At 42.0% G+C, this 21,549-nt stretch overlaps 2 protein-coding genes across 2 annotated transcripts in view; one reads left to right on the plus strand and one right to left on the minus strand.

Annotated features, from left to right (window-relative positions):
- Positions 1-21,549, plus strand: part of tap1 (transporter 1, ATP-binding cassette, sub-family B (MDR/TAP)) — a 433,854-nt gene that overhangs the window by 129,440 nt on the left and 282,865 nt on the right. The gene's annotated exons all lie outside the window — the stretch shown is intronic.
- The window catches only part of eif3ha (eukaryotic translation initiation factor 3, subunit H, a), a 79,445-nt gene continuing 61,272 nt past the window's right edge, over positions 3,377-21,549 (minus strand). Inside the window, exons 5-8 of the mRNA XM_072659459.1 lie at positions 16,895-17,044; positions 13,581-13,701; positions 5,017-5,149; positions 3,377-3,653 (exon numbers count right to left, since the gene is read on the minus strand). Of these exons, the coding sequence (XP_072515560.1) occupies positions 3,556-3,653; positions 5,017-5,149; positions 13,581-13,701; positions 16,895-17,044 (502 nt within the window). The 3' untranslated portion in view covers positions 3,377-3,555. The remainder of the gene's footprint in view (positions 3,654-5,016; positions 5,150-13,580; positions 13,702-16,894; positions 17,045-21,549) is intronic.

Genomic DNA, 21,549 nt, shown 5'->3' on the forward strand with positions numbered 1-21,549 from the left:
AAGACACAGGAGGGCAGATACAGGGGGCTCAAGGCTGAGCTGCTGATCAAGGACACTAGGTCTATGTATGCATTGAGGGCTGCTTCCAGTGGGATCATCCACAGGTCTTGAGGAATGATGAATGGATGAATTGAATTAATGGCAAGGTATGCATGTATGGCGGAAACATACAGGATCAGCTGGGCTTGGATAGGTTTGATGCCATCTCTAGCCTTGGGTGACGTTCCCTGATGGTCTGGTGCAGACCAGTTTTGACACGACCACAGAAACGCTGAGTAGAGCAGACTTGCGAGTTTCACTGTTTGTTGATCTTATTGGTCGCTTGGGCGTCCCTGAACTACGAGTGTAGAAACGGAATGATCTGTAAGTGCAGAAGCCTGAAAAACGGACGTCGGACTTTGCAGACACAGACAACCAAGCCACCAAAATCAAATCTTCTGGATAAGCAGCAAGCACTGGTACCAGACACCTCATTTCTTGGAGAGACTGCCTCCTGCTGAGTCTAGTCCCAGCCCTGCAGGTGGAACACACCTGCTCCAACTCATCAAGGTATTCAGGTTCATCGGAATAGCAGAGCAAGACTTGTTAGATTGGATCTAAACTCAGCAGGGGGGCTGGCACTCCAGAATCTGGACTGGAGGCACGTCGCTGCTGAGAATCCTGTGCCATAGCTGGATAAAGGCATGTTTAAATCTACACAAATTACTTGAAATCTACCAAATATCTTTGATATCTCTTCCTCAGCAAGTTCTCTGAATTTTTAGCTGCCAACAAGGTAACAGGGTAACTTCAGCATGTGTGGAACTTCTTCAATGCTCCTGGAAAGGTACCCCAGGTGGTTCCTCATGAATTTGCCTGAGAGAATGCCAAGGACGTGCATGAAAGCCAACAGTTCCTCTTGGAAGGGGGCTAACTTAGGAACCTGAGGTACACAGAGTTGCCAAGTTATTAGGTAGACTCCAACCATTCAAACGTGATGGGAATGGTTCTGATCCACAAGCTGGTCTACAATAGACAAAAGAAGTTTTTTTCCTAGAAGTTTTTTGTTTTTCACACTAACATGGAGACCCTGAATGAGTCCCAACCAGCAAGTAGGGAAAGCCCCTCCCCCCGAAGCAGAGAAGTGCAGTGGCCAGAACAAGCCATTATTGGGCATTATCAAGCCGGACGCTTGTGTGCTTCCCCCCATTCATAGAGATGGGAGCCTGGTCTTGTGTGACTGCCCAAAATTCTTACAGGCAAGTGAACAGGCTTGCCGACAAGGACGGCCCAGAACAACAGATGTTTGGGAGATGCGAGCACCAGCAACTTTCTTTCCCCATTCCAGTGCTTAACTAAATAAAACTCATCAACTGATGACGATGACGAGAATCACACCAACAGTCCAAGGCCAGTTGTGGAAGATGGTTGGTGTGGCGCAACAGAGAACACCACTACCTGCCACTGAGCTACCACACCATGTGAGAGACTGGGGTTCGATTCCCGGTCTGGGTGACTATGCTGTGCTACACCAATAAGAGTCCTTGGGCAAGACTCCTAATACTACATTGGCCCACCTCTGTAATTTGAGTAACCTTGTAAGTCGCTATGGATAAGAGCGTCAGCTAAATGCCATAAATGTAAATGTAAAGATGACCGTGCCTCATATCTGACGTCTACTGAAGAACATAAGAAAAGCACAGCATATCTGCACAGCGCCGCAGTCTTCCTCTCTTCATGGCTAGTTTATCCACAATCACACCGACACTCCTAGCATGCTAATACACCAAATCCCAGGGAACGCAGTACTGAATGGTTGATTCCAAATGACGGAGTTTTCACTGCTTCTGTGGCCTTCACAGTCCATGGATTCAACCCTATCGAGCATCTTCAGAAAGAGACAGAAAGGCTGCTCACAGCAAGACCGTACACAGCCAGGCAATTTGCAACCTTTGCGCATTGCAATCAATTCTGCTTGATACGACACGTCCAGCATCTTGCGGCGCGTCTTCCCAGGCCAGTTCATCAGTTCTTGCTGTTCAGCACATGTACCTAATAAACTGGCAATACATTTTTGGGTCACTGCACAACCATGTGTGTGTGTTTTTTCACAACTGTGATGGCTTCATCATTCTAAAACACTACTATCCCCCCTATGAGTAGGTTATTAATTTCTACTTTCAGCCAGGCTGATTTTGGCCCATGTCAGCATTCATCAATCTGCTTCACCCTGAGCCGCCCACGGATCTATACGGAATGTCCAGCTCCAGATATCCAGCTTCATATATATATATATATATATATATATATATATATATAAATAAATGTCCAGTAAGTCCATTAATGCTGTATATGAAATATCTGACGCACACACGCAGTGACATAGCATACACCTCATCAGTCATCCCGAGGCATGTCCGTTATGAACAAGGCCTGCATTTCAGAGTCGATGAGTCAAGCTCCCTTTCCCCTGGTTGTCACAGATCTCACGAGCGCTCATAATTAATCCTCCTTCCCTGCGAGAGGTGACTTCACAAAAGCCTCTGAGTCACCGAAGACGATTCCACACCGAAGACGATATTTAATGCGCGAGGGCTATCTGGGATTAGAAAATTAGGATTTTTTTTTTTTCATGGACTGTTGTCAAAAATAGCTACATAACTTTGCTTTTCCTGAGTGAAAACTGTAATATTTGCACTGTATGGAACATTACTGAAATAATAGCCCTTTATTTCACTGGGAAACTCGAGCCTGGTTACAGTTTTCCCCAATACTCGCATGAAAAACACTGTATGGCTGCAGTTTTGGTTTCCGCTCCCTGTATGGAAGCGATTTCCTGCGAGCCACAGTTCCTGGAACACGGGCAGCTGCTGACATGGTGTAAAACAGCGATTAGAAGCATGTCGGCCACCAAAGGCAGAGGACATAATCGTTTGTGATTAAAACTGATTTGACAGGTTCAATTGGAAGTGCTGATAAGGGAACAGTCCGGCCAGCAGTGGCACAGTGTGGAGGCATGAGCAGGGGGTCCAGGCTTGTGTGAACTGTTGCTTTATTATCATCACGGCTTGGGAAATTCAGGGACTTTGGTTATATGTCATGTTCGAAGCTAATTTCCAATCAAACTCTGATTCATGAACAGCTTGTCCTTGATTTAATAGAGTGCACGGTTTAATATTGCTGTGGAAGCTTCGTCTAATATAACCCTCTGCTCCAAGACGGTGCAGCTGTAGCTCACGTTTCAGCAGCATAGGAACCCCCCACCTCCTAAAAAAACAGATGCTTAGGAAACAATGGAACGAAACAACTGTTTCTCAAAGACCTGAGGCCCCTGGCAGATACACCTGAGCAGATGGAGAGGCACCTCCATAAGGAAACACAGAAGACCGAGCAGCAATGAGATGCACACGTTTTATTACCAACGTATCAATAACAGACAATAGTTACCGCCTCTCCTTCAAGGTCATTGTGAATGTGCCTTAATTTGCACTTGGGAGATTAGGCAAGGCGTTAGGTTTGGCAGTGTACACTCATCAGGGCGTGCTGTAATTGAGCCTTCGCTCCTCCGGCTGCACTTCAGCCGCTGTTCTCCTGTAGAGCTTCCGCCATGAACAGCTTGCCGAGGTTCTGCGAGGTGAACTCCTTCACGTTCTGACAGTAGTTGTTGATTTGTCCTTGTGAGGGGAAAGAAAGCATACATACATATGTAAATCGCAGCGAAATGATTCGCTAAGTCTGCAATGTCATTTTCAGAAGAGGGGTTTGTGTGTATAATTGGAGGACATTCAATCAAGACTCCATTGGAACTTCCCCAAGGAAAGACAGTACAGTAAAGTGGCTCTGCCAGAAATTGCCATCTGAATTGGAATCCAAGGATCAAATCCCTCAAGAACAATATATATATATATATATATAGCTGCAAGCGGCAACTAAAGGGGGCCAGGCACTTTTAAAATATATATATATATATATATATATATATATATATATATATAAATGAACGGTGCAGCAGTTTACATTTCCATTCTCAAGAGTTTAGTTAGAAAAACATCCAGCCAGATTTCAACTCCCATATTCTCTCAATCAATACTTACTTAGTATTTTGTTTTTCCCCTAAGCTACTGGATTAGTAAGGTGTTTACAACCTGTGAAGCATTTTACTTGTGTGGTCGTTCCTTGCAATCCTGTCTAAGTGTTACTTGTTTGGGCTTAGCGTCTTATCTTTAGCTATGTGCTTCTGTATTAGTTCACAGACGCTGGGTTTAAGCTTTTTGAGGCGTTTAGGTGTTTTCTCTCAACATAGCAAAACAGAATGTCAGGCATTGTAGGTCAAAGCAAAGCTATTCGTCAAGAGGCCCCTTTTTAATTCATGCAAATTTCACAGCTCCGAGTCAAGGGGGCCGAAGTTGAGACTGACTGAAACGTGCAACTGCGTCCTGGTGGAAAAGCAGCAGGCACAGCAATACGAACGCAATCGCCACCTGACCTCAAGCTATTTAGAGGCTTGGCTTGTACGGACATCCAAAAACAACCCCCATTGCAAACAAGCTCACCTACACTGAGCAGCACACAGTTTGTTCACACCGGATTGAACCATAAATAATATACTACCGGGCAATCATGTATCCCTGGACCTTGTCTGCTGCTCCGACAGTCCTTTAGTTCAGTGGTTCTCAAAGCAGTCCTCAGGGACCCCTGGCAGTCTGGGTTTTTGCTCTATCCTTACATGTGAGCTTATCTGAAGCAAAAATCAGGACTGTTTGGGGGGGTCCCCTGAGGACCGGGTTTATGATCCACTGCAATAGTTTGACTACTAGGAGTATATAAATGCACTGATGTACATCTTCGGCTGCATACTGGCTTAAATAAAGACTAAAGGATTGTAATCCCGGTCCTGTTGTCCACTTCTCAACGTGGAAACCTATCCTTTTTCCTAATCACCCTGCTAGATCCACGCAGATGGGGAAATCAATCGAGTATGAGTGAATAAAAGGGGCTTAATTGGAGTTGAATGGCCGAGATGGCCCCCTCAGGCACCTGCGATGAGAAGTGTGTCCATGCGTGGAGGAGGCAGCGGAGGCTTGAACATCTTGCTGATGTCTTCCTCCGGCAACGGTGGTTCACCACGACTCTGCCGCTGGGCATTCTCCTGCTGCCGCCGCTGCAGATACTGCGGAGAGGGAAAACAAGAGGGTGAGGAGTGGGTTGAGAAAGATAGGTAGGGAAGGAGGGAGGGAGGGAGAACAACAACAGAGAGAAAAGGCAAGAAAGCAAGAGAGAGGGAGAGGGATCGAGATTGTGGAAGAAAGGAAGAGGCAACAGAGAGAGAAATCAATGAAATTGTGAAAGACACCAGCAACAGGCAGTAAAGCTTTGTGGGGAATCCTTCTCAGCTGCTCTGTCTGCTCCAACAACTGAGATCTGCCTGAGTGAGGAGGAGAAGGAGCTGCAACAATATAATGGAGTGAGACGGGCCAGGCGAACAGAGAGGAATACAGGCTACCCCTGCTCAGCTACTAATTCTGAGACCATCTGGACAAAAAGCAGCCCCCTTATTAAACTCCCATCCCCTCTTCCATCCCATTGGCGGTGATGTTCCGCAAAAGCACTTCTGAGGTCTATTATCTACACTGTGATGCCATCTATACTAGAGATTTACGCACTAACCACCAACATCTTATGGTTGGTGTTTTGTATCAGCTCCCATCTGCTAGCTACACTATATGGACAAAAGTATTGGGACACTTGCTCGTTCATCCTCATTCGTTTTGAAATCAAGGGTATTAAAACGAGTTGATCCTGCTTTTGTTGGAGTAACTGTGTCTACTGTCCAGGGAAGAAGGCTTTCTACTAGATTTTGGAGGAGCATTGCAGTGAGGATTTGATTGCATTACTGTGGTCAGGATATTGGATGATGATGATCCCCCACCCCACCTTATCATCCTCAACGACCAAACTCATTACAAAAGTATTGGATAGAGCACCAAACCTCATTCCAGAGAGCACAGCTCTTCCACTGCTCCACAGCTGCGGAGCTTTATAGCCCTCTAGTCCACACTTTGAATTAGCCAATAGGTCCATGTTTAACTGCACCAGGGAGTCCTACTGTATTGACAGTACTTGTCTACAGGGACCAGGAACGCTGTGTGTGTGTTTGTACATCTGTGTCAGCAATGGGTGCAACTTAAAGTAGCAGAATGGCATTAATTCGAAGTGTCCACAAATATCTGGACAGTGTATTTTGCTGATTACTGTCTAGAATAACTGTTGACTGGAGAAATAAATTGTGAGGCTTAACACAGGAAGGTGGCTGGTAACAGGCAAACTTTTGTATGGCGTCAACTGTTAACACTCACATTTGCATAAACTGGGCTGTAGCATCACTGGAGATGGAACCAGTGATCTCCCACAGACTGGGCTAACGATTAGGGACTACAACAGGTAATTCGCAGCATCCCTATTAGCCCTCACTATTAGCACTATTAATACATCACCTACTGGATATATTGTGAACTGCACTGATGAACATAACTGAAATATTGTTATTAATTATGAAACTCCAACACAGTGAATTTCAAAGGGAAATTTGAGAAAAATAAAAAAAGGCAGTACCTCTCAACTAAGATACGTTTAGATAGGCCTAAGCTGAATTGGTGGGAGACTGATGACCTTCTGTTTACCTGCACGGACGTTCACATTTCACATCACTTATGGCTTGATGTCGCTTTTGCCACAGCTCTCATTCCACTATTTCTTTGTCAATTTTATTCTTGTTCAGGTGCTATCACATGTCTACTAGAGGAGGATGGGTTCTCCTTTTTGAGTCTTGGTTCCTCTCAAGGAGGTTTTCCTGGTCACTGTCACCTTTGGCTTTCTTAAATGTTCTCAATTCATTCTCTCTGTTGTTAGCCTAACGGTGTTTCGTTGTACTGTATAACCCTGGATTAGTAAGTGTTTGGTGCAGAATAGGTAGGATGTAATACAACAGTGCAAGGACTATATAATGGCAATAATACAGAAATATATAAATATGTGCAAGAAGGCCGGGTGATTAAGGTCCAAACCTAGTTACAATACGAACAGTACAATGGAATAAATACGTAGAGCAGTGATGTGCTGTGTGTGTAAATGAGTAAAGCAGGAGTGTATGATGAGGCAGACCAGTCTGGGGATGTAAGCAGGGAAGTGGACAGTGTCAAAGGAGGCTCAGACCCGGTCCTCTGTGAATCTGCTTTGTGAAAAGCGCTACAGAAATAAAACGGACTGAACTGTCTGAGGTTCTAACTGTGGAAAATGATCATTCCTGCAGATGGTTTTATTAAAGGGAATACGCTGCTGGTTAAAATGCCAAACACCCCGTTTGACCACTGTATTTAGTAAATGGCAGAACATTAATCCCAATACAGAGGCCTTTCCGTAAAAACGTGAGCACACCCCTGATTCACAACCAACCTCCCCAGTCTCCCTGTTTGTTTGGACCCTCTATCCCACGTCACAATTCAACCACTGCTTGCAAACCAGAGCAGCCCGTTCGCTCTCACAGCTCATATGGCGGTTTAAGGCACGGGCAGAATTATCATATAGCTTCGAGATACACATAAAGGTCAGTCACTGCATTCATTGACACTCGACGTTAATACGTTAAAGTTGTCCAATGAGACCCAAAAGGCTGCTGTCATGTTTTAAGTGTCACAGTCTATTGAAGCATCAATTACTCTGCTCCGCACTTACTGAACGCTTTTAATCTGACACGTAATTGAAATTAAATTAAAATATGACAGACGCTGGGTAGCAGAGAGCCAGTCTTCGCTTTAGTTTGGCAGGAAGGCTGTTAAAGGGTTCGGACACCATGTGGCTTTTCTTAACACTGAGAAGCTCAGTTGTGATGGGAGTTGTACTAGTAATGCCTATTTACCACCCTGTCATATAGCTTTAGAATGAAACGCGCTGATTTTCCTTTTATAAAGGAGCGATAAGCTCTGCTTTTATTGGCTGGCTTACAGCACCAAGACAGCTTACAGAAAGTGAACTGAACGGCGTAGCATAGCATAGTACATCTTAGCTTTGCTTTTAGCACCAACAAATACACCCAGTACTTTAAAAATACCCAGAGTTTTACAAGATTTGGGGCTTTTTTTTGTCTTATTCTGATTAGAATGTTACTATAAATCCAACCTATGAGATGTTGCCATCATCATAAACCTTCTCATTTTACTACTAACGTACAACGACTAAAGGTTATGTTTAAAATAATTTAATAAAAGGCAACCAGCATTTTTGAAAAGTAACAAAATAAATACAAATATATGAAATTTTAGTTTTATAATATATGAGATAATATCTGATTATCAGTAGGGGTGTAAAGATTCACAAAATTCAACATCTGATTTGATACTGTGGTGAAAAATGTTCTTTTTTTCAATTTTGACATAAATGACATTATTACTTTTAGTACCTTAATTATTATTCTTTATTCTATTTACTGCTTATTTTTCTCTCTTAATAGTTGTTAACAGTCTTTGTGTTACATGTCATACATGTGTTGCTCTCCTCAAGTAAAATTCCTTCTATAAATAACAGATTCTGTTTTTCAATTTCCCATTTTTCAATACAGCAGAAATGAGGAGTGGCTGAAGGAGGGAAGCTGACTGATGTTTTTAGCTTGGTGTTTAGTAAAGAGTTCAATGCTATACATATTAATGTACGATAACTAAAACACTGTGCTTGAAAGTGTCCCGATGTAACACTCTAGTCACAAGCTAATATGCAGTGTGGTAAATTATAATACACTGTAAAGCAATGCTACATATTGTATCTCCACACACCTAATAATTAGTAAGGTAATGATTTTCATTTTCATCTTGTATAGTCAGATTGTTAATCGCAAAAAGATAAACATGACTTTCCTTCCCATTAACCCAGACTGTAGATACAAGCACCCTTAAAGGTCAGAAGTAAGTGTCACTTTGCTATACTATTTAAAGGGCCCTTATGAGACACTCCGTTGTCTTTTTCCCTCACTTTTAAGCCCACTTGACATTTGCAGACAGTCATAATTCATGTTTATACAACCACTTTCCATCCTCTTTATCCCTCAAAATATAACAGGCAGGATTTTTTTTATTTTTAAAACCCCTGTATGATCTGTGAAACGTGTTTTCACACTCCCGGCAGTTTTGACATACTACAACAAACTCAGCATAAACATCATCTGAAAATTTTTATCATAACTACATACTTGCAAATTCAGTTATATAATGTGAAGTGTGTTTTATTTGTTAGATCAGATACAGTATTACTAGATATTATACTGTTATGACCTAAAGGGGTCATAGAACGCATTTATAGAGTATTTATAAGTAAATGTTTAAGTTTGAGCTGGATAAGGTTTAGCAAGCCTGTTTACCACCCTGTTACTGTTGTAAATAATTTTTAAGTAATTTTAAATCATTTTTATTAAGTTTTAAATAATTATTCTCAAGTTTTACTCAGATGTGCTGCTGCCCACCTAGTATCTGCTCAGCAAAGTGTACTGTTGGTAGGTGCACAGTCCAGACTGTTAGGCCAATTTTAAAACCCCAGAATTGGTGCATGTTTTGGAGCTCTATTTTAATTACATTAATTACTCTCTTTTTAGCTTCTCTGAGTAAATGGCCACCCAGCCCGACCTGCTGGAAGATTGCCCGCTGAGGTCCCCTCTACCTGCGTCAGACCAGCTGCCACCTACCAGTACAACCAGCAGGCCCCCCACCCACCACCACCCATAGCAGACCAGCGGCACACCCTCCTACCACTGCTACCTGTTTAATGACCATGTTCAAACCTAAATGGACTCTTAACTATCTGCCACTATTATATAATATCACCACTATTAACTATCTGCTGTATCTGGTTTGGTCATTTTTATCAATAATTAATAAATAGTTCTGATCAGAGGAGGACGGGTCGGGTCCCCCTTGTGAGTCTTGGTTCCTCCAAAGGTTTCTTTCTCAAACTCTGAGGGAGTTTTTCCTTGCCACTGTCGCTGTTGGCTGCTTACTGGGGGTCTCTGATCCTTCATGTCTTACGTTATTTCTTTTTTGCTGCTTTGTGACAACAGTTGTAAAAAGCTATAAGGAGGAGAGAACAGTGTTTGAGGTTCACGGTTTGTCACGTTCATGAACCGAACTAACTATTAAACCATTTCAACTTTCCAGGACACCTTTAAACAAAGTAGTATAACAGCTTGTTGCAGTGAACACCACACTTTTGTAACCGCTGGCGATAACTGACTTTCAGTAGCTCCTATAATAAACCACCACCACCAGGAAAGAAAAGGAGACTTCATTCCCGGGTTCTGCCGGTGCAGCCTGCAATATCACCGCTGAGGATACTGCTCATTTCTGTTCAAATTGGTGGATATGATTTAGGAGCGCATACTGCCCACAACGCGTCAGCGCGGTTTGATCTTAAATGGTGATTGATGTGGCGTGTATGGTCCGCCGGGGAGGGGGGGACCGGCGCAAGAGGCGGTGGCCGGAGGAGGAGGGGAGTGATTGATGCCGGAGGTAATTACTGAGGATTTTCGGCGTGCTTGATATAAGGGCCTTTGTGGCGACCTGAATGCGGCCACTGCCAAGGCCAGGCCTCGTTTGCTGCTGCGTTTGAAGCAGACCCTTAAATCTCTTTCAAAGGCCTTTTGCCCACCAGCCAAAACACTGTGGCTAATAGTCTAATAAACAGACAAAACAGCTCAGGCAGTCGGGTAATTTCAAGTGGAATGTCGTATGGCGTAGGTGTACTGCGGCAGATACTGAGCTAAGTGGTGTACAGGACAGGGTGTATGGAACAATGGCAGCAGAGCAAGCGATCGCTTTATCATTACACCCCGTGTGAATTCCCCATTGTGTTCGGCTGCTCTTTAAATGGAGAGAAGCTTTGTGGCTCTTTGGCTCTCGTTATATAAGCACCCCTAGCTGACAGCTATAGGAGGCTACGAAGCTTAAAGTTTTCCTCATTCTCCGATGACGACGTCTCAGGATTCCAGTCAATACTCTTCTGTCTGTTGAAGAGAGAATATAAAATCGACGTCCTCTTGACATTACAGTCGCTAAGCTAACTTTCCTCAACCATATTCATGGAGCAGCATATTTCAGACGCACTGACAAAAAACCTTGTTGACCTTGATCCGATTAAAAAACCCCAGAGGCTTTTCAAGTTCCGCATTGGAGACGGCGCTGTCCTCGCAAGGCGAAGTTCACACCTGGTCAAACAGATGACTTGGCAGGAATGTATTTCTGATATCTGCCATTGCTTCCTCCTCATAGTTGTGCATGGCAGCCCCCACCCCACCACTACTACTACCCTCCCTAGATAGTTCCTAGAACTGATATCTCCAAACTGCCAGCAGGCCAAAAGCTTGTGTAAATGTCAAGGTTTTTTTATAGCCGTATTGTCAGCGTGAACAAAAGGGAGGAAATTTTGATTCTGAACGGAGAGAAAATAAGGCGTCCTTGCGAAAGGCAGCTAACTGTCCATGGGCTGGCCTCCTCTACCGTAGACACGAAGGACGTAGACTGATTGAGGGATAAATAATTTACAGATACATTAAAACTCCTAATGCACCAGATGAACTACAAGAATAACAATGTCATGAGGCTGCAACCCTCAAACGTTCTCCATTACAACCCGTAATGCTGGAGTTACCGTGCTCAATATTCAGTCGTGTACAGATGACCATACTGATTAGGATTAGGATTACACAGTCATGGGTAAAATCCCAAATAAGCCAAATTACAACATTTGTTGACACTGGAAATGACAAGAGGTAACCTCAAGTGTTAAGACCAACACTGTTCTGGAAATGGCTGGAAAAGTCTTCACATCTGAATGAAAAAATAGAAAATAAAAATGATGCAAAAGTTTGGGGAGCCAATGCTAGCTTCAGCAGATAAGACAGCCTGTAGATTCTTTTTGAGAATAATACCTGTAATGAGACAGTTTATAAGACACTAGACTGCTGGACGTTGTAGTTCGGGACGTCCTCCGAATCTGAGCAGAGCACCTTTATGCTGAGTATCGGTCAATACAATCCAATCAGATCTGTGTGTTACTAGAAACCATACAGCCACAGGGTTTAGGTAAGATGTGCTGCTTATTCATACGTAGCATTATTCATATGTAGTGAGGGGAATCTAATGAGGCGGAGAACAGAGCTGCATGATCTGTAGGATTCTTCCTCCAGTTTTTATAAAGACATTAGCCGCAATGAGAGAATTCGTAGGACTGGGGCTGGGCGATGTGGTAAAAATACTATATCGCAATACTAATACACGATATTTATCACAATTCATGTAATTACAGACTAAAAACATCAGTAGCAGCAGATTCTTGTAAACTACTATTCAGATCCTCTCCTGTGCGGAATACAGTGATTTATACTCAACATCTGCTGCTCTTCATCTTATTAACCCAGTCTAATCACACTGTTAGTAATGAAACCTGCAGCTGATCAGTGTTTATTAAGCACTAACAGTCTCCTCCATATGCTTAGAAAAGCTTTTTGTTATCACGTTAAGATTTATCACAATACGATAAAATATCGCCCAGCTCTACTGTAGGCTAATGTAAAATCTTCTGAAAACCTGGATTTACGTCGCTCCTACACTGAAGGTGAAGTCTGGAGATGTTAGCAGAGAGGTTGACGGAGTATAAATAAACCTTGTTCATCAGTTTTCATTGTCTACTCCAGCTGTAATAAATATTAGTAATAAAACTGTGCTATAATTGCTATAATACACTTGAGGTCGTGCTGTACTGTGAGATATTGGCACTGGTGTGCTGTGGTCGTAGGCATGAGGCCAAAGGCTGAATAGATCAGCACACATTAGTGCCAATATCTCACAGTGTAGCACTCCCCAGCGGTGTACTGTTGTGAAATTGGATAATGTCATTTTTTTTTTTTTTTTGACCAGCCTGTGCACTTCTAGTAACTTGGGACAAATATGTGGACGTTCCAACCTATGCAGCAAGAACAGTTGTTAAAATGACACAGCAGTTTGCAGGGAATAAACTGTGACAAAGAATGACGTAATGAGGGAAAGGGGCAGAGTGTGAGAGAGAGAGAGTGTGTGTGTGTATATAATGGCGGCCTGGGAGAGAGAGACAGGCTTACAGACAATAAATAATGTTATTTAGCATCTTAGCCTAAAGGCCAACTGAAATGACACAGCAATTAGCAGAGAATGCACCGTGAGAACAGAAAGCAAGGCAGGGGACGGGACGGAGAGAGACAGACTGACGGCTCAATATAGTAAATTTTTTGAATTCTCAGCCTCTCTGTCCAAGAGCACAAGCAAAAAATGACACAGCAGTTTTCAGACCAGCTACTGTGACAAAGTGGCTTGCAGAGAGTGACACACTAAATCGACAGGGGGAACGATTTCTCTGGATAACTACATGCAGGGTGGGGGAGAACATCCATATCTAAAGCCTTTATTTTGCTATATGTCAAATCTTACTCCACCCACTAAGTGTGTGGAAGTGTGGAAACAGAAAAAGCCCCCCCACCCCCTCCCATCCCATCCCCATCCCAGGTGCCGAAAGAAGGAGAAAGGGGATACCTGGTGCTTCTGCTGCTGCTGCTTGCTGTTGTTGCGGCAGTAGGTGTTGAACTTGACGATGTCTTGGCTCATGTCGTCCACGCGATCCATCAGCAGCTGCAGGCTCTTCTCCAGATGGTTACTATGGTTGCAGATTGACACCCAGTTTAGCCAAAGCAAGCGAGCCTCATAAACGGTCCACTGAACATCCACACATCATTGCTGCACGGCATATTCTCTTCAATTAAAAACCCCAGCAGACAAAATTAAGATCCCGCCGATAAGAACTACTGGCTGATTGAGTGGTTCAAAGCTCAAGGCATTCTCAGAGCAGCAAAGAACATCTAAGACCTCCAACCAGCCTATGGCTCGGTTCCTCAGCCATCAGTTCTTCAAAATGTCACATATCAGCTTCTATCAGAAATCTGCTTTTAGGAGGCATTCATAAAGAGGGTTTAAAAAAGAAAAGAAAAAAGAGCATCAGTTTCCTTCCTGTTCAAGGCGCCTTTTCTCAAAAATCGTGGAGATGTGGCCGTTCTCAGCCACAGGTCACCCTCTTTCCGACTAAACACACTAACAGTCCCCATTTACATGCTTTCAGCCTTGGTGTTTTTTGGACTGGCACGTATGCCCCCTGGACCTCTTGGTATTTGCCTAGAAAGGAAAAGGGCATCGCTGTACACAGCAAGAGTGAAATTACACCCTGAATACATTATCATTATCTACCTGACAATGGGGAGGCGGTGAAATTCTATGAGCAGGCTTATTAGACGCACCAGGTCGGAGAATGCTCTGAATTACAAATGAAAGCCTGACTTAGGAGGGAAAAGGCTGTGTTTTTTACACAGTTACATTACTTGTGTGGGGTAAATCATGCTCAATCCACAATTAGCCTCGCAAATTGTCCATTCTAGAAGTGTGCAACCAGCTTGCCAGCTGTGCAACAAGTAAAATCATATCTATCTGCTTAGCCACTCTAATTTGAGCAGTACATTTCCTGTTTATCGTTTCAAATGATGTTCCTGTCTGCTGCACGGAAATAAACATTTGAAATAAACATCATGGCTTTTTCGCATTATTCTAGATTCATGTGCCGCTTTTGACTCGACACTAAAACATCAGTTTTGAAAACTGGGTTGCGTTGGTCTCTCTGGCACTGCCCCAAATAGTTTGTGGACATACGTTCCCAGGGTTCGACGCGTTTCGCTCCTTTTAGGCAACTCCGCTTCAAAGACGTATAACTCTGTCAGCAGTGTACCTCAAGGTTCTATTTTTGGGCCACATTCATTCTGCCCGTAAGCGCCTCACCTAGCTAGGGCTGTCCATGGAGCCATCGATGGAGTTATCATCCACACACCCATGTATTCATTTAAGCTTTTTGACCCATTCACTGACTATGCGGTTCTGTCAATTTGCATTTTTCCCTCTTTTCCAGCTGAATAACGATTACATTGAAATAGTTCATACTGGCACCATCTCAGAGCCTCCTAAAGTGGCGAGTCCAACCTTCGTGTCATGCTGATATAGATAAAGAATGTCACGCTCACACTTGACTCAAACCTAAGTTTGCCCATTATATCCCACCATGACAGTATTGCTGCAGTCCTCCTCCTGACAAACACTGCCACTGTGTTCCTTAGAGGACTAATTCAGTAGGACTACTTATTTCTGGGGAAAGTTGACTCACGGAATCGTTTACTGGATAAACAAACACATTTCAGGACAAGAAATTTAAGGTTTGATAGAATTTCTGATCCTTTCGCATTAATAATCACCACAGTGAGTGCGGAACTGGTGAAGTACATCATGCCTATCAACATCATGACAATGAACATATTTCAAATGTTTATTTTAAAAATTTAGATTTTAATTAGTATTTTAAAAATGATTACAAATTATATAATGTGCCATCTTTCCTTCAAGGGAATATCTATTTATAGTACTGCTAGCAACAAGTAAAAAGGCATTAACTAGAAACTGCTATCAACCAAATCCACCACAGAGGGGAGACTGGATTAATGTTGTAAAAGATGGTTTTATAATAGAAATAATCTTCCCTTAAAATCCAAAATTATAAATGTAACATTTACTAGGCCAAACAGAAATTACGGTAATTATTTTCATCAGAACGTATTTGTTTTATAGGGCACTCACTGAAATTTCCCTCAAATTCTGAAAATAGTTTAACACTCAGGAAGGATATGGCTTCTGTTACTATGGTAATTGTAAGTATTGTATATATATAATATATATATATATATAATATATATATATATATATATATATATATATATATATATATATATATATATATATATAATATTGTGTGTGTGTGTGTGTGTGTGTATGCATATAGTACTGTAATTCTGGACAATGAAATAAGACTTATGGTGTAACGATATGGAAATTTGTTAACATTACTTCATAAATAAATAAAAATGTGCCCTTTTTCACAGGTTTTTGATGGGTATGACGAGAATATCACTGCTGTCCAATGAAAACCATGCATGCTCATTTTTGGTTTTCTCCATGGTTTGAACCCTGTATCTGCTCTGTACAATGTGTAAATAATTCTGGATGAATGGATCAACAAAAATGCTCTAAATTACTTTTATTCAACTCTTACATTGACTTCCATTGAAAGTCAAGAACTGTTTGCCATCTATGTTTTTATTGAACAGCGACGATATATAAGGGCTATGTTCTATAGGGTGCAAGGTCAAATGGATAAATGTAAGTTTATAGTTTAATAATTTAAGTTTAATATTTTTTTTATACAAATTTAAATCAGATGGGCATAAAAAATAAGAAATAATATACTTCAATTCTGCACTTGTGTGGTGATTATTAATGCGAAAGGATCAGATATAAGTTGGTAATTATGTAAATGTAAATGTAATTACAAATATCGCATTCGTAATTATTGCATGAGTGCACCACCTGACATTCTTGGTGATCTTTTTTTTAATAACTTAATACCAGACAAAACCTTTGAAACAATCAAGTAGATGCAAATTTTATAATAGCATGCATATTTTAGAAAGTTCGCTCTCTTATTCAGTGTTAGATAAATAAGAGGTGTTTTGTTCTGACAGCAACTTCATCATAAAAGCGCATATGAATAGAGGTGCTCCTTTCTCTACAGACGGCAGTAGGCGAATGGATGTGACCGTCTCAGAACAGCGTATTCATTAAGTAATTCAGCTTAATCAAGTAAATGTGACAGATGATAAGCATTATCTAAGAAGATTGAAGGAAGACCCCTGCCTTACCCCCAACCCCAGCCCCAGCCCCAGTCCTAGAGCTGAAAATAAGTGTAAAATGGTGATTCTGACCTGCTTGACAGACTGAGTAGCTCATGCTTGTCGGACACTGTGCTCTTGTCCTCCAGCTCCCACATCAGAACGTTCAGCAGGTGTGAGTTTTTGATGACAATGGGCACCTCCTCAAACATGAGCTCGAAGCCAAGGTTCGCCTTCTTCAGCCTGGAAATGACAAAGCATGAGGACGGCAATGAAGCACATTTTCAGATTTGATGTGTTAGCGTCTTGATTCTACAGAGCTTTAATTATGTACTGGTTACACTGGTTTAGCTTAATAGACCTTTGGCAGGCCTTAAACACTGAAGCCCCGAAAAATCCCCCCCCCCCCCCCCCCCCCCTCCTCGTATACCCCCTGTGTGCTGATCTTAAAAACGTGATCCAATGCTTAAGTGACCAGAAAAAAAAAGAGGACACTGGGGACACAAATATCTACTGCTGGTAGTATATCGTGGCTGGGGGGAGTGCCAAGTGGGCCCAAGGAGCTGATTGGGTCATACAGTCTATTGCAGCTATTTATTGGTTCTGCTAAATGTCTATGTATTAATGCGCATTAACATTAACTGAAGCTGCCGGGTTTGAGAGGTATTTCCACCCTCATACATTCACTTTGCCATATATATTTATAAAATATGGAAAGATTGATATATACAACGGTATATAATGGTTGCTCTGCCTAACAGTGCATTAACTAATAGCTAATATAATATAGCAGCAGCAGCTGTGCTGTACAGCCTGTCTGCTGCTCGTCTCCGGACAAGTTCTACTAGTGCAGTGTTTACAGCAGAAGACAGTGGTCAGCCAAACGTCTCATCGGGAGCTGGATTAAACTGGACTCTTATTTTCCGGGGAGACATGGGCACGTGCAGTTGAAGTCCATGCATCAATGGTCTTCTACAACAGAACCTGAACTCTCCTGTGCTTTCAAAACACACCTTGAGATAAGGTCAGAGACCGTGTGTTGCTGAATAATTCATACAGCTCAAGTCTCCTTATTTGGGAGCTTCTTATTTGAATTTTTGGCTCCACCTTAAGTGCCTGTAGGGCCTTCTAAAATGTACTGCACTTCTTAAGGTGGAACGACAAAAAAATCCAATAAGATGCTGGTGGGTAAGCAGCCGGCAGGTGCTACTGTGGACGATGTGCATTTCTGAGATTTATAAATCATTCCAGGAAAGTATATCAAAATGATATTAATAATATAGATTATATAAATGCTCTTATTTGATCATATTTTCAGAAGAATTAGATAAAAATGGCCTTTCCAAAGCAAATTTCTCAAAAGTAAAGGGGGAGCGCTTTGTCAACGACGGTTTTCCATCATCAGCTTTGTTGACGAGACTCAGGCTGCCTATAAGGCGACTGCAGAAGAGCGGGGCTTCATGCGAACACCACCATACATCCATTTCTGTGACTCACATTATGCCCGTCATAAAACTGCAACTCATCGACTGAAATGGGCTGCATAAATCAGCTTAGTGTCGCCTGTGACTCCAATTCTGGTCGATACCAATCGCGCACCTCTAACAAAAACACTGATGTAAAACTAGGCCTGCACAACGAGACCTACCTAGGACTGCGTGTCGTACTGTGTTTGTTCATCTTGCCGACGTCCTCCGATCCCATTTTTATTCACAGGGCTGCACGGTGCTCATTGCATTCCGCAATCAATAACCTCTCAATTTCTGAGCCTGCTCGTACACAGAGCCGGTCTGGTCTACTTGCCGGCGAGTGTGGCACAGTGATACCAAATATCATATTCAGCACAGGGCACCGGGACCCAGGAAGATCAAGGTCAAAAGCGTCCAGTGGAGTGGCTTTAATATTTATGGGAGAATCCGCTGTACCTACTGCCTATTCCGTCAGCACTTTCAGCTCGGTGCAGGAAAGGCTGCTGTTTATATGCAGCCCAGTTTTTTTTTTTTTTTTGATTTCTGAGCTGTCACTCCTTTGCTGTTACGTTGTCATATTACGCTTCTCCCCGCAATTTAAAAGCAATTACCATCTGCCGGCGAGGCAGGGGGAAAGTCGTAAACTTCGTACGCGTGTTGTTGCTCGACTCAGACTGATGACTAATCCCTCCAAGACTGCTGCAACGTCATTATTATTATTATTTTTTAAGTTGCTTCTGATGCCTGCCTCAGCAGGGGGTCAGACACTGGACTGTTTGGGGCTGCTAACGAAGCAGGCAGCAGAACTGACTAGGACAAGCCGGTGGTTTGAGAAAACTGGTCATTGGGACGGAGTTTGGGACAATTTCATAATTATATAGGTAGACAGTAAATAACTTAATTAAATGAATGGACTTCTGTAATTAGGTATTAAATTACATTAATGGTTAGTCTGAATTTTGAGTTATTAGAATATTCAAATTAGCTTATCGCTCATATCATATCGTTTCATATTGAAGAATGCTGAGAGGTCTGAACTCTTTACTCCATCAGAGGGCAGTGTAGAACCTGCATCTTTTTTTTATCTGTTTAGTTTAGGAAGTATGGCTGGACTGCTGCACCTCGATTTCACTTCCCAAGCAGTTACAGCATACACCCCTACAGTCTCAGTCCATGGCGATGTAAAACTCACTTGACTGTAGACGATAACGCTGGTGTGCTTTGGTGGTTCTTGGGTTATAACTGACCATCTGAACCAGTTTCCTCTCTTAGAGGAGGGTGACAGGAGGGCGAGTCTTCATCCTAAACCTGGCAAAGTGGCTGTACCTCCCAGTAACCTATACCTTGATGGTATTGGAATCAGTTATTAAGCAGTTATTAAGTAATATCTATAAGATATTTCTGACTACCATCATCTACACTGAGATCCTTGGACTTTCCCACTGTACTGTGTCTTGGTCAAGTGCTGCAGAACAAACCCTTCTAATGTGGGCACAGAGAAGCTACCAGCTGTAGTCCATCATGATCACTAGCAGGAAGTCTATGAACAAGAGGCCTTGTTAATAGCTAGACTGAAGTGGGTGTCCGTATATTTTTGATCCTGCCAATACAATTCAACAATTCTGACCCTGATCCAAGACAGAATTCTTGTTTTTCTACTAATAGGCCAGAAAGAAACCACTGAATTATTGAAAGCTCACTACGGCCACTGTTTGTAAACTTCACACCACAACTGCAGTTGAACACTGGGATCAATTAAACACCACTGAAATGCTGCGGCAGGTCCCTAAACGAGCAAAACATGCTCAAAAGCCCTCTCATGCGGCTGAATTAAAGCAATTCTGCAAAGACGAGTGGTCCAGAATTCCTCCACAGCGATGTCGAAGACTGATCTCCAGTTACAGGGAACATTTGGCTGCAGCTGTTGCTGCTAAAGGAAGGAAAGGGTTTTGTTTTTTGCTGAAGAAAAAAGGATAGATATCCAACACCAGCTGGCCCTGAGTGAAAAAGTAAATGCAGTCTTCATTATTTAACCAACAAACTGACCAGATTTGGCTGGAAATGAGTCCAGACTCAGGACTGGAAAGCCCTCCAACGCACAGGGCACTTTATGACTATGTTCTTTGCACGATACCTACAGCAATGTTAGCAGTACTAATCTAGCTATGTCAACAACCTTATATATAAACCTATATACACACAAATAAATAAAAACCTTTATATATATTGTTTATATATGGGTGTGCGTTTATATGTTTATATGTATACATACATATACACATACATATATACATACACATTTATTTAATCATTTTATTGTTCTGACCTATAGCTTAAATTAGGTCTAGTTTTACTATGTTGTTGAATTAGACATTAATTCTGTAATTCAGCTTTTTCAGCTGATCATTTGATTGCTTTAGAGGTCGGCCTTCTGAACTCTTACAGACCGGTGTGAGGCCGCTGTAAGATTAAGAAAATATTTAAGATGTTCAGGATTTGTGAAATATAAAAATAGAGACCATTAAGAGAAAATATTAAGAGAAAATGATTTAGATATATATCTAAATATATAATTTTTTTGGGGGGGAATAAAGTTTCCAACTCTGTTCTAAATGACAATAAAACTCTGGAATCTCCTGAATCTCTATGTGGCTGACCCAAGTTATCCAACACCAGTGACTAAGCTTAGAGGCAAAATGTATTCCTTCATACTAACTGATTAATCACTGAAACACTGCTGTATGTCCCCTCATAGCCCACCTGACTTCTAATACATTTTGTATGAGGATGTCAATCCATTTAGTGTGACAAATATGCAAAAAAGGGGGAGCAAATACTTTTTTCAGGGCACTGGAAATTACACTGCTTATTGATGCTATTGATTAGTGGAAAAATCCATGCAGGCAGTAAAAAAAAAAAAAAAAAAGCCCATTCCAGCACCTCAAATTCATTCCTGGTTTAAGCCACGCCTACACACTTCGACCTGTGATTTAGAAGAAGGTATCGACCAAATCATTTTGGTCCAGAATTATGCAGGTTGATCTTTAACCACAGAACGACATCACATATATCAGTCACAACCGGTAGCAATATATTTGTGACATGTAATTTAGTCCTAGAACTGGATTCCCAAAAGAAAAAAAATTAAGATGACTCAAGATACACGCAATGCAGTTCTTGAAAAAATAAAGAATTTATTAAATAAGCATTAATTATTTTCCTAAGATGTTTAAGATTTTCTTATGTAGCCATTTGTAGCGTTGTCTTTTATTCTGCATT

The sequence above is a fragment of the Salminus brasiliensis genome, chromosome 1, assembly GCF_030463535.1.
Source record: "Salminus brasiliensis chromosome 1, fSalBra1.hap2, whole genome shotgun sequence".
NCBI classification, from domain to species: domain Eukaryota; kingdom Metazoa; phylum Chordata; class Actinopteri; order Characiformes; family Bryconidae; genus Salminus; species Salminus brasiliensis.